Source organism: Prionailurus viverrinus, chromosome D4 (genome assembly GCF_022837055.1).
Source record: "Prionailurus viverrinus isolate Anna chromosome D4, UM_Priviv_1.0, whole genome shotgun sequence".
Classification (NCBI taxonomy): domain Eukaryota; kingdom Metazoa; phylum Chordata; class Mammalia; order Carnivora; family Felidae; genus Prionailurus; species Prionailurus viverrinus.
In genome coordinates, this window is record NC_062573.1 from 73792671 (window position 1) to 73806667 (window position 13997).

General features: G+C 42.9%; 2 protein-coding genes across 4 annotated transcripts in view; one reads left to right on the forward strand and one right to left on the reverse strand.

The window, feature by feature from the left end:
* CD4H9orf85 (chromosome D4 C9orf85 homolog) overlaps window positions 1-7592 on the reverse strand; it is a 101025-nt gene extending 93433 nt beyond the window's left edge. The window contains exon 1 of one of the 2 annotated variants that reach the window (XM_047831407.1): window positions 7278-7592. In XM_047831407.1, coding sequence (XP_047687363.1) covers window positions 7278-7379 — 102 coding nt within the window. In that variant the 5' untranslated portion in view covers window positions 7380-7592. The remainder of the gene's footprint in view (window positions 1-7277) is intronic. The other variant, XM_047831406.1, reaches the window with a different exon arrangement.
* A 273-nt stretch (window positions 7593-7865) lies between these two features.
* ABHD17B (abhydrolase domain containing 17B, depalmitoylase) overlaps window positions 7866-13997 on the forward strand; it is a 52951-nt gene continuing 46819 nt past the window's right edge. Inside the window, exons 1-2 of one of the 2 annotated variants that reach the window (XM_047830945.1) lie at window positions 7866-8461; window positions 9499-9572. The gene's annotated coding sequence lies outside the window, so the exon portion shown is untranslated. The remainder of the gene's footprint in view (window positions 8462-9498; window positions 9573-13997) is intronic. The other variant, XM_047830944.1, reaches the window with a different exon arrangement.

Genomic DNA, 13997 nt, shown 5'->3' on the forward strand with positions numbered 1-13997 from the left:
ATTTATCTTGAGAGACAGAGAAAGCACATGCAGGTGTGCAGGATAGGGGCAGAGACAGGGAGAGAGAGAATCACAAGCAGGCTCCACACTGCCAGCACAGAGTCGAACAAGGGGTCTGATCCCTGAAACCATGAGATCATGACCTGAGCTGAGATCAAGAGTCAGATGCTTGGGGCGCTTGGGTGGCTCAGTTGGTTAAGCATCCGACTTCGGCTCAGGTCATGATCTCACAGTCCGTGAGTTTGAGCCCCGCGTCGGGCTCTGTGCTGACCGCTCAGAGCCTGGAGCCTGTTTCAGATTCTGTGTCTCCCTCTCTCTCTGACCCTCCCCTGTTCATGCTCTGTCTCTCTCTGTCTCAAAAATAAATAAACGTTAAAAAAAAAAAATTAAAAAAAAGAGCAGCCAAACTGTTAAAAAAAAAAAAAAAAAGACTTAAAAAAAAAGAGTCAGATGCTTAACGGATTGAGCCACCCAGGAGTCCTTGTAGTATCTATTTTTAATTAAGGTAAAATTTACATTTATGTCATGCACAGATTTTAATGCCCAATCCAATGTGCTCTGATAAATGTTTTCACTCTTGTGACCCTCACGTTTCCATCATTCCAGTCTCCTGAGCCCCTTCCAGTCAATCCCCCCACCAGTGAAGGCAACTGCTGCTCTGATTTCTGTAGATGGAAGAAACACCCGGTTCATTTCCCTCCACGCATTTCTGAGATTTGTCCACAATGCATGCAATATATGCAAACGATGCATGTATCAGTAGTTCATTGTTTTTTTATTTGATAGAGAGAGTGGGGAAGAGGGGCAGAGGAAAAAGAGAGAATCTTTTTTTTTTTTAGGTTTATTTATTTATTTGGGGGGTGGGAGGGGCAGAGAGAGAGAGTGTGAGAGTGCGAGACAGAGACAGAGAGACAGAGACAGAGAGACAGAGAGAGAGAGAGAGAGGGAGGGAGGGAGGATGGCAAGCAGGCTCCACACTGTCAGCACAGAGCCCAATATAGGGCTTGAACTCACGAACCTTGAGAGTATGACCTGAGCCAAAACTGAGAGTTGAAGGCTTAACCAACTGAGCCACCCAGGTGCCCCTAGGGAGACAGTGACTCTTAAGCAGGCTCCATATGCAGGGCTCAATCCCCAACCCTGCCATCATGACCTGAGCTGAAATCAAGAGTTGAACATTCAACTGAGTGAGCCACCCAGGTGCTCCATTTAAAAAAAATTTTTTTAAGTTTATAAATTTTGAGAGAGAGAGAGCACGCATGGGACAAGGGGAGGGGCAGAGAGAGAGGGGGGGGGGGGGAGAGAAAAAATTCCAAGCAGGCTCCACGCCATCAGCAAGGGGCTGATGAGGGTCTTGAACCCCACGAACCATGAGATCATGACCTGACCTGAAATCAACAGCCAGGTGCTTACCTCACTGAGCCACCCAGGGATGGTGCTTTTTTAATAACAAAGTAGTATCCCAATCGATGACTGACACAATCCATTTATCTACTCTCCTGCTGATAAATATTTGGGTGTTTTGTTTTTTTTCCAATCTTTGCCTATTGTGAATAAAGGTGCATGTAAACACAGAATCCTGTTCTGCTGTAAATGTAATCACACCACCTTAAACTTAAGATAGCCTTCCACCCAACCAGAAGCTGAAGGATCTGACTCTATTGGCATTACAGTGAGGGAAAGGACCCTTACCTCTGCCAGAGCCCTGGCTGAAAAGATGAGACCCACTCCAAGCAGCCCATACCTGTGCTATGTCACACTACAGTCAGCTAAATAAACCTTGTGAGGAGAGACCTTCCCCTGGAACATTTCAAATAGGTAGTAGTTAGGGGCAGTAGCAATAAAGCGCATCTCTATTCTGACCCTAATGTGGTGTCACAGTGTTTCTATTACACGCAAAAATACAGTACTAAAAAACAACATCGGGGTGCCTGGCTGGCTCAGTCTATAGAGCACCGGACTCTTGATCTCAGAGTAGTGCGCTGGAGCCCCACATTGGGTGTAGATCACTTAAAAACAACAACTGCAACACACATACACAAAAAAGGGGCTTTGATTTACTTGTCCTTTGAGGTCTCCTAACAGAGACATCACCTAATCAGGGGACAGCCATGTGCTAATTATGTAACTATCACTAAGTCCTAACTTCCCAATACACAGAATGGGACAATTATAGCATCTATCTTAGGGTCATTTTGAAGAGCAAAATTAGATGATGTATATTAAGTATGCATAGTGGCTAACGCATTTAAGCACACAAATATTAGCTATTACTAATAAAACTTTTTTTTCCAAAATGATTTAGAGAGTATAGCCTCCAATTTTCATTTTCCTTTTCTACTTCAAGATAAAGACCAGAGTTTCCCAAATGAGTTTCTTGCTCCCAAAATAAGTTCAAGGTCAGTAGGTATTATGGAAACCAAAGGGTTCCATAACCAAGCAAGTTTTGGTTAAATAACTTTATTTTAAGATTGTATTTTTAAGTCATCTCTACACCAGTGTTGGGCTCAAACTCACAACCCTGAGATCAAGAGATGCACACTCTACCCACTGAGCCAGCCTGGTGCCCCTAAACAACTTTCATTTTTTTTTAATTTTTTTTTTTAACATTTATTTATTTTTGAGACCCAGAGAGAGAGAGCATGAACAGGGAGGGTCAGAAAACGAGGGAGACACAGAATCCGAAACAGGCTCCAGGCTCTGAGCTGTCAGCACAAAGCCCGATGCGGGGTTCGAACCCACAGACTGTGAGATCATGACCTGAGCCGAAGTCGGACGCTTAACCGACTGAGCCACCCAGGCGGCCCCCTAAACAACTTTTAGAGAGCGAAACATCTTAGTGTTGTATGCCAATGCACACTATGACCCCTAACAGTGAGATCCGGTATATACTTATTTCCAAAGTAATTTGACCACAAAACTAACTCTTGCCCTATCGAGAAGATAGGATCCTGGGGCACTTTGGGAAATGCTAGTAGAAACAACACTAACTACACATATAAAACAAATAGTATTCTTATCAAAGAGATATACGCTCTTCCTATTTCATTTAGTTAAATGCTATCCATCTGTCAGATCTCAAGGAAGCCTTCTTTAAGCCTCCAAACTTAATCAAGACTTCCTGCTTGATACTCAGGTTTCCTGAGACCTTTCCTTCATCATCCTTACTGTGATTTGTATTAACATACTTGAAAGATTGATTACTGCTTTCATCTCACCCACCAAACTATATTACGTTCAACCCTATATCTCTAGCATCTAGCACAGTGTTTGGTGCTAGATAATAAATGTGAAACACATATGTGAATCTAAGAATTTCACTGGAGCTTTGTCATAGTGAAAAACTGAAAATAACTCAAGCGTTTACTAACAGGAAAGTAAGGTAGTCTACATTTATATTATACAGCCATTAAAAAGAGTAAGTTTAATTTTTGTGTTCTGACATACCTACCTTAATTGAATGAGAAAGAAAAAATGTTCTTTTATTACATATATACCATATTGTGCATAGATGTCTAAAAACATATATAAACTGTTAACAAAAAAAAATTAACAGTGACTACACTTAAAGATGAATAGGATTGGGAAAAGGTAATTTTACTTTTATACTATCCACATTTCTCCATTTTCAGTATTCTCCAATAAGTGTATTTCTTTTCTAATTAATTTGCTTTGAGTATGTCTACATAAATTCTCATCTGCTTTATGCTCAGTTTGTATTTGTATACTATTTCGTAAAGACATTTTTGTTATGATCCCTATAGCAATCTTGAGAGGCAAATAAGACAAGAGATAGTATTAACTCCATTTTGCAAATTAAAATCTAGGTAAACTGCCTAACATCACAAAGCAAAATAAACAACAGAGGCTAAAATGTAGATCCTTTTTCTTCATCAATGTTCTTTTCATTACACATCACTGCCTTTCCAGGGACACAAGGCAGTTCTGATACAATCAACATTTTAGTATGAAATGACTAGAAGAGATTTAAATCTATTTTCATCTCAGCAAGTCATGAGAGGACACTGCAGACCAATGGCCATAGAGGCCTCTCTTAAATAATCCCAGGGAAAGGTAGGTTACAAAATCCTAGTGCATGTTCCTATCAGACAACTCTCTTATATTAAGCTGAAATCTCTCTCTGTAACATTGACCTTTTGGTCCAAGTTTGGCCATTTAGAAAACCACAGAATGAGCTTCTCTCTTGTTCTGGAATATGCTCAAGCACATGAAGACAGCTATCACCTGGGTCCTTTCGAGAATGAGTCCTTTGCTTAGACAAACTTCCCAATAAAACATCTGTCATTATTCAACTTCTAATCCCAGTCGAGTCTTGACGAACCGGTTGGCAGAAAAGGGAAGCTATCGTGCAGGACTCTTACAAATGAGGTACAAATAAGCAACTGTCACTACAGTCCCTTAAGGAGAGTTACAGACAACCATGCACTCTCACCACCCTTTTGTTGGATGGCACTGAATCAAGCAGCTTTTTGGTACGAAGCATAGGAATGAAGACAGGGTCAGATGTTTCTGACAAAATCTTGGCTTTAGATAGATGCACATAGCTGGATCAAGAGAATTTGCTACGAACACAGCCAATTATTACTCCTCCATTAGATGAACAATCAACCTAATGGCCTTTCATCAGTAAAATATTTCTTCTGTTTTTGTCAGATCCTCCAATAACAAAACCTGCTCATTCTATCAACAGACAAGTGAGACTTCCTCATGATTTAAAAGAGGCAAAGAAATTAATGATAAAAATTATAAAATGAAACTTAGTGACTGAATTTGAGACTCATGGAAAGATCTAATGACATGGTTGTTAGAGAACATCAGGAAAATGAACAAAGAAAAGTACGAGGAGTCTAGGGAGAAAGGCTAGCACAAGAAGTACAAGTCCAAGAAGTCTCATACTTACAAGAGGTATAGTAAGCTACACTGTAGCTAAATACTTACTAAAATTGCTTTTTATCATCTCATGAAAAATAATCAGAATTAAATGCTTGTACAAAACCTTAGAGCAAAAATACAGGACAAGGCAGACCTCTACTCGGAATAGCATAGCTTTTTATCCTGGTTTACCTATTAACAATGAGCAAAAACTTGCAAAAGTCTTCTCCAATGCTGCTTCAGGTTTTCTTTCTGAATTTGAACTTAAGTAAGGAAAAGAAGTCCATTGAGCACCCAATTGAAACTATCCCTCCTGGGAGGCCTGCATGGCTCAGTCCGTTGAGTGACCAGCTCTTGATTTCGGCACAGGTCCTGCTCTGAGGGTCATAGGACTGAGCCCTGCATCGGACTCCGCTGAGTGTAGAGCCTGCTTGGGACTCTCTCTTCCCTCTATCCCTCTCCCCTACTCCCGCACACACTCTCTCTCTCAAATAAAAAATAATAATGAAAAAAAATACCCCTCTTTACTCTTCTTACTGATCTTTCATTTCATCAGAATTTATCATAATGATATATATCATATATATTATTGTGCTTGCTTGCTGTCCAATGATGCAGAAAACTATATGATCCCTGAAGGCAGAGTCAACTCTTTATAACACTGCAAATATATGCACATATGGCTTTGTACATGGAGGGTGCTCATTAAATATCTGCAAGGTAAGTAAGTGAAGACAGAAAGAGAGAAAGGAAAGGAGATCAGAGGTGACCACGAACAGTTTACTTTGCTTTTTTTTTTAAATTTTTTTTTCAACGTTTTTTATTTTTGGGACAGAGAGAGACAGAGCATGAACGGGGGAGGGGCAGAGAGAGAGGGAGACACAGAATCCGAAACAGGCTCCAGGCTCCGAGCCATCAGCCCAGAGCCCGACGCGGGGCTCGAACTCACGGACCGAGAGATCATGACCTGGCCGAAGTCGGACGCCTAACCGACTGTGCCACCCAGGCGCCCCTACTTTGCTTTCTTAATTAAGGTTGAGACACTTACTATGATCCAGACCAATTACCTACATCACTTAGTTTAGCCTCACAAGAAGCCTAGGAAGTTTCCATTTGAGACAAAATAAAGCTCAGAGAATTAAATATTAAATGATGCAAGCCACACACTTAGTAAATCCAAACTCTCATTTATGTGAAATCAGTTTTATCTAATATGATGGCCGCACCCAAGATGCCCATGACTTCAATTATCTCCTTTCCATAAAGCTATGGGAGAAGAGGGAGATACCTACAGCAAATTAGTTGTGTACAATCCAATGCCTCTGGGCATCTATAAAAAGTCTGAATTTTCTCCCAGGTCACAAAAAATCCTCCTAAATAAGTAAAAGACTGGGGCAGCTGGGTTGTTCAGTCAGTTAAGCCTCTGACTTCTGCTCAGGTCATGACCTCAGGGTCCATGAGTTCGAGCCCCGTCCCCTCCCCCAACCTCCTGTCAGGCTCTGTGCTAACAGATAGGTGCCTGGAGCCTGCTTGGGATTGTGTCTACGTGTCTCTCTCTCTCTCTTTCTCTGCCCCTCCCCCACGCATTATCTCTCTGTCTCAAAAATTAGCATTAAAAAAAATTTTTTTAAGAAGTAAAAGACTTATAACCAACAAAACAAGCGTTTTTACATTAGCCAAATACTTTGATCCTCAAAACAATCTTGCAAAAGAAACAGATGCTCCAATTATGTTGGTGAGGACACTTGGGGCTAAGAGCACTTAAGCCTTCACATTCTTCCTACAAACCTATGGACTTGGAGCTTACACAAAGAAATAGTGGTGGGCGTTTGGGTGGCTCAGTCGGTTGGGAGTCCGACTTTGGCTCTGGTCATGACCTCACAGTTCTTGAGTTCAAGCCCTACATCTGGTTCTGTGCCGACAGGTTGGAGCCTGGAGCCTACTTCGAATTATGTCTCCCCTCTCTGCTGCTCCCCCACTCACTTGCTCGCTCTCTCTCTCTCAAAAATAAACATTAAAAAAAAAATAGCGGTTGTATAAACTTGGTGCAAACTTTGAGAGACACTCATGACATTATCCTCATTTCCCACTGCAAATATGTGATCGACATGGGAACCCTTCAACAACTCAATTCTCCACTTGCATTTTAGGTTCACTGTGCAACTGGTTAATTGTTGACCGCCAAATATATTTAGGAGGAGATAACACGTCCTGGTCAAAGAAAGGGCGTGGGAAAATCATTTTAGAAAAGGTTGTATTGCAGCCAAAACTAACTCTGGGCGGCGGTCCACAATCGCTCGCGCCAACTCCTCGCATTTCCTCTTTCCCCTCCACTGAACCATTCCTTTCTAGAGTCAGATTTGGTGCAACAGGCAGGTTCCTACCTTGGTCTGAATACTCTTATCAAACTTGTCATTTTTGAAGCTAAACGTATTCTGGTGCCTCTGAGGCCTGGAACGAGCCACGTTCCCTTTCTGGGAGCTCATCGTGGAAACCACAATCACCTCGCGTTGATACGAGGAAGACGCGGAGCGGACCAAGACGCCAGCAACTACTCAGCGGAGTCCACGCTTCTGTCACTGACCCGGAAGGAACTTATCCAGCCTTTCCGCCCCGCCCCCGTCAGTCCACGTGACTCATCAAGGCGGTCAAAGGACATCCTCTGGCGCCTCAGAACCCTCAAGGTTCTTCCATGCTAACCAGTCTCGACCCATCCCCCTCCGCGCAACCTCTCTCTCAAACCTGGCATCTGAATCCCGCTTCCTTCGAAGCGACTATTCCCCCATTGGTCCGAACATGGCAGTCCATCAGGGCGGAGAGGCGGAGAGCATTTGCTTCTATTGGCTCTTCTTTTCCGCAATCCCCGCCTCCTGCCGACTAAGCTCAGCCTCTCCCGGAGCCCGACTCCGCTGTGCGGCTTGTGATTGGCGGAAGGCCGGCTAAGCTAGGCTGCGTCCCTCCCCCAGCCCGCTTGGAGGCTGGAGCCCGGGTCAGCTTGGCATCTCCCTCCAGTCAGTGACCAACTCCTGCCTTAGCGAGGCTTCTGCTCGCCCCCTGGGTTCCCTTCCAGCCTTCCTCCCGCCACCAGACCTATCCCGCGGTGGCAGGCTGAGGAGGAAAGAAGAAAGGAGGATTAAAGAGAAGAAAGACCTCGCTGGGTCTGGGTGGTGTCTGCAGTGCCAGAAAGGGAGGTGGCGGCGGCGGCTGCGACCACGGCCGCGCGGGACGTGAGGCCCGAGAGCAGCCGACGGCGGCGGCCGCTCCAGAGCCTCGCGCCGGGGCCGTTAGTCAGCAGAACGCGAGCCCGTGTGCGGGAGCTGGGCCGGCGCGAGGCGAGACTCCAGAGCGCGAGCCGGCCCCCTCGGGCGCCGCCGTCCCTCCTCGTCCCGGCGCCGGGGGCTGCAGCCCTCGTCCCCCCCTCCTCGGCCGCGCCCGCCCGCAGGCCGGGAGAGTCCGGCGGTGGCGGCGGCAGCAGCGTGGGTCGCACCTTGTGGAGGACAGCGCGTCCGCACAGGCTCTCTGCCGGCCCTTTCTTCCCGACACCTTGGCCGCGGTCCCTCAGGTGCAGGTGCGTGGGGCCGCGGCGGGCCGGGCGCTGCGGCCGGGCTCGGGGAGGGGGCGCTAGGCCCGGAGCCGCAGCGCGGGAGGGCCGAGCCCGGGCCGGGCGGGGGGAGGGGAGCGGGAGGCGTCTTTGTTGTTGGCGACCGGGATCTCTCTCGGCGCCGGCGAAAGGCGGAGAAGCCACTTCGGATCGGCTCTGGTTTTGAGAGGCTTCTCCGGTGGTTCCGGGAGCGAGAGCGGTAGGAGAGTCCCTGCGATCGGAGAGGCTGCGGGGGTCTGGGGGCGGGAGAGACACGGACAGACAGACCGGGAAAGGTCTTGGGTCCTCCTTGCAGAAAAGGGTCTCGTTTCACTTGTTTTGCTGGTCTCCCTGTGGACCGCAAGATAGGGTCAGGTTCACGTTCTCCTCCCCGTCTCCCTGTGAGGTTGGCGATGCCTGTAAGCTTTCTCCTGAATGTCCTCGTGTGTGCCAGCCTCGATCTGAGATCGAATCGGCCCCGTTCTCGAAGATTTGTGTGTTCCCGGCGGGCCGTCGCAGGGTTCTTTTTCTCTAGGTGGCTCAGCTTGAACTGTTTCGAATTCTGTTTTCGAGCCCTAGGGTAGGCTCATCAGTAATTGCTTTGAGTTGGAAAATGAGAGGTTTTGTTTGGATTTTTTTTTTTTTAACCCTGAAACGAAAGTTCTGTCGAGTTACAGTGTACGGTTGTGAAGGCTTTTTTTTTTTTTTTTTTTTAAAGAAGTGTGAGTTTAACCCTCGCTTCTTGTTAAAAAAAAAAAAAAAGAAGTTAAGAGCTCTGATCCTTGGGGAGATTTCTGCCAATGCCAGAACACGGTTGGATTTTTTTTTTTTTCACGGTGCTTTGATTTCAGTCTGCGTGAGGTGGGTTTGATAAGCAAAAAAGGAGGAATAACGGAATACAGAGAGGGTGACCTTTAAATTTGGCTGTTTATGAAAAGGTATTTTTCTGTTTTAATATGTTTCGTAGTATATGTGTATATAATACCTGATGCGCAAGATGATTCATTGATTTTTTTTTTCCTAAGGCTCCAATAAAAGAATTTTGGAGAGCTTGTGTCAGCATTTGGAACTGCCTAATGTGTCTGAGTAAAAAAATCAGGTACATGTTGTAATAGTATCTCCTTACGTTAACAGGAAAACTTAACAAAAAATGAACTTTTCTCCATAGTTTGTCTCTTTTATACGTTGATAGCATAAACTCATTTGTGTAACATATCTAGTATCTAATCGTAATCAGTATTTTAATAATCATAACTATGCCTAAGTCTTTGCTTGTTGGTTAATTTTTATTGTGAGAATAGAGGTGGGGGCTTAAAGAACAGTGGAGATAGCCATGTTCCTATTTACAAAGGAAATAAAATCCCTGTTGTAAAATAGTTGCTGTATTATTGGAGGTCCATGAGGTAATGAATAGCACCCTCACCCATATTTTGACCTCTCTTTTCTCCTACTCTAGTATTAATAAGGTTAATTGGGAAGGACAGGATTAGATTTTTAGCAGGCTAGGCAGTTTTAATTTTGTCCCTTGCTGTGCAGGACTGTACTGGGTAAGTGGCTTGTTTCCTTGAGTATCTTTGCCTGTTTTGAAATATGGATGCAGTGATATCTGACAAAGAATTTTCTGTATCCTATGACAAACAAAATTATCATAAGTCATCATGGCAAAATAATGTTTTTGGTAACTTAATGAACACAGAAGTACTGGGCAATTAGTGTCTGTTCTAAGTTCTGTCACTGAATTGGTTTAGGACAAGCAAGCTACCCCACATCTGAATCAGTTTCTCCATCTGTGATATAAGGCTAATCAATGTGCCACCTGCTCCGTTTGTAGAAAGGGCAACGAGAACCAAGTTACTTTGGTTATATGGCATTAATTGTTTTAGTTTAATAAGAGTACTTTTTAATGCAGTTCTCTTATTTCGGTATCCTTGAAGAATTAGCCTAAAGAAATAGAATTGTAATAGGGAGACTGTCTACCCTTGTGCCATCATCTAAGAGTTGATGACTCAATTGCTTCCTTGTTAAGATTGGTGTTAATATCTTTAGAATCAGTAATGACAAGAAAATAGTGACAAATTTGTTGCTTTGTTGGTTTATTTACTGGTAGATTTTATTTCTAATATATCCAAGGTTTTGTTCTTCTCAAAAATTACTCCTTTTCCTACCTTGTTAAAAAATTCTCGTATACATTGCTCTGTGTTTATACCTCTCAAGCTCAGCCTTGTGAGTTGGGGAGGACAAGTGATGTTTTATGACATTTTTACAGATAAAGCCCAGAGAAGTTAATTCTTTGAATTGCCTAAAGCTACATAATTTTTAAGAAGCAGAACTGAGACTTGAACCTGGGTTTTCTGACTTCTAGCCCTGAATTCTTTGCTTTGGAGTAGTGTTTTCCAAACAGCTGTCTGGACCCAACAGTTTTTGCCAATTCGGATGAAATGAGAAATAGCACAGCAGTTTTAAGTATTGGCAACATATGATATCATGAATATGCATGTACTCATTACTCAGTTGAAGAAACAAATACAAAATGAAACGAAGCTTTCTTTGTACTCTGTACACCCCTCTTAAATCCTCCTTCCTCTTTCCCCCACTCCCAGCCACTGACCGGAAATTAAAATATATCCTTCCTATGTTTATACTTCACTACATGCCTTTATGTCCATGAACATATATAATATTTCTTTGATTAAGACTATTTAAATATATTTGTATTTGTAGTTTGTTTTCTAAACTCAATTTTCCAAGATTTATCTATGTTTATTCAGGTTACTCTAGTTTATTTTTACTGCGGTAATGGTATGTGTTCCATTATGTGGCTGTCACATTCCTTTGGTCATTTTAGTTTTTTCCAACTGCTTATTAAACACTGACGTAGGGAATATTCTTGTATATGTTTACTTGGGTTCACGTGCAAGACTTCTCTAGGGCAGTGGTTCTTGAGCCTGTATCCCATTTTTATAAAAGTATATTATAGCTTGAGGTGCCTAGGTGGCTCAGTCAGTTAAGCACCTGACGTCAGCTCAGGTCATGATCTCAAGGTTCCTGAGGTCAAGCCCTGCATCAGACTCTGCTGTCAGTGCAGAGCCTGCTTCAGATCCTCGGTCCCCTTCTGCTGTGCCCCTCCCCCACACTTGCACACCTGCTCGCTCTCTTTTTCAAAAATAATAAATAAAGAAATTAAAAAAAATATTTTATAGCTTTCCCAATACTGCCCTAAAATGAAATTCAAAATAATACACTCATTTAAAATTTAAATGACCTTACAAACTTATTAGTAACATTAAAACTTGTAGTAAATTTACATTATATTTTAAAGTAATGCTCTTACTAAAATATGAGAATTTATAACAAAGTAGTATATTTCACTGTGTAAATGCTCAGACCAAACCACACTCTAATCTTGCTACTGAGGGTGATAGTAGACTAGCAAATCAGATTTCTGGGAGCTTGTTAGAAATCAGAATTTCAGGCCCTACCCTACTGACTGATGCTGAATTTTAACAAGATTCCCAGGTGATTTGTGTGCACATTAAAGTCCAAGAAGCACTCACTGCTAGAAGAAACAGTAGTACCCAGATACTTTGCATCCATGTTAGTATCACCATGAATAGAGTAAGCTGCTGATGCAAATTAAGATAGGTGTGTTGAATGGGTTTGAGTACCGATGGTGGCACTATCATTGATAAATGAGTTTCTGAAGTAACTATTTTCGGTAAAGTTTGGACAAAAATAAAAGTGCGGTCTTCTCCCTTTATATACTGGTCACATTCTTTAAAATCTTCCTCTATATTAAAGCAATACAAATATACTTTGTGTTAAGTCCTGTTTATAAATATCTGACCTTATTTCCCCCACCCCCTCCTCATCCCCTTAAATGAGTGTCAAGCAGAATATTCAAAAGTCCCAAGACATGGCGGCAGCATTATTATCTGTATGCACCAAGAGTGCCTGGTGTCCCTGGCAGCTGTTCAGTAGTGCCCCCATTTGTTAAACAACTAAAAAGCCCTCATTGAGGAAGATTGCCCTGAGATGTAAATCTAATGGTAGAGTGCTAGAACAAAGGGTAGGAGTAGCTTCAACTTTATTGGATAACTACCAGTTTTCTTTCAAGTGTTTCTATCAGTAATGGATGAGAGGGTCTATATTCTCACCTTCCAAATAACTTTATTAGACTCCTTATGGTTTGCCATTCTGAGGAGTATATGAAGAGGTACCCCACTGCAGTTTTCATTTGCATGTCACCAGTTAGCCCTGTAGTTGAGAACACTTTCTTTTATTTTTTGGCCTTTTTTTTTTTTTCCATTCTTGTTCCTTTTCTGTGAATTGTTTACTTGGGTTTTTTAAGTTTTATTTATTTACTTAGAGGGAGAGAGAAAATCCCCAGTAGGCTCCTACTGTCAGCACAGAGCCTGATGCGGGACTGGAACCCACGAAAGCCGTGAGATCATGACCTGAACTGAAACCGGGGTTGGACGCTTAACCGACAGTCACCCAGGCGCCCCTGTGACTAAACATTCTTAATTCTAGTCAAATATATTATTTTTTAAAAAAGATTTATCTATTTAAGTAATCTCTACACCTGACATTGGGCTGGAACTCAACTCAGCGACCCCATGGTCTACCAACTGAGCCAGCCAGGAGGAGCCCCCAAATATTTTCTTTTATGATTGTGCCTTTTCTCTTAAAAGGAATTATTTTCTATCCTGAGGTTATAAATATTCTAATACACGTTTTTAAAGTTTTACATCTCCATATTTAGATCTCAAATTCACATGGGATTATTTTTATGTGAGGTGTTTGTGAACCTAAATTTACTCAATAAAATCACTACTCTCCATAGTGAAATTATGTCATTGCTCATGCTAATGTGTTCTGATGAAATGAGTGATAGTAGATTGTATTTAGTTTTTAATAACTGTTGTGACAAAATTAAAATTTGGGAACTCTACCATTCCAACTTTTAAAAATTTAGGGGTGCCTGGGTGGCTCAGTCGGTTGACATCCAACTTTGGCTCAGGTCACGATCTCACAGTTCCGTGGGTTCAAGCCTTGCGTTGGGCTCTGTGCTGACAGTTCACAGCCTGGAGTCAGCTTCGGATTCTGTGTCTCCCTCTCTCTCTGCCCCTCCCCTGCTCATGCTCTGTCTGTCTTTCTGTCTGTCTGTCTCTCTCTCTCAAGAATAAATTAAACATTGGGGCGCCTGGGTGGCGCAGTCGGTTAAGCGTCCGACTTCAGCCAGGTCACGATCTCGCGGTCCGCGAGTTCGAGCCCCGCGTCGGGCTCTGGGCTGATGGCTCAGAGCCTGGAGCCTGTTTCTGATTCTGTGTCTCCCTCTCTCTCTGCCCCTCCCCCGTTCATGCTGTGTCTCTCTCTGTCCCAAAAATAAATAAACGTTGAAAAAAAAAAAATTTAAAAAAAAAATAAAAAAAAAGAATAAATTAAACATTAAAAATTTTTTTAAATAAAAAATAAAAATTTAACTGTTTTTTGAAATTCTTAAGTTTTGGGAACCACTGCTGTA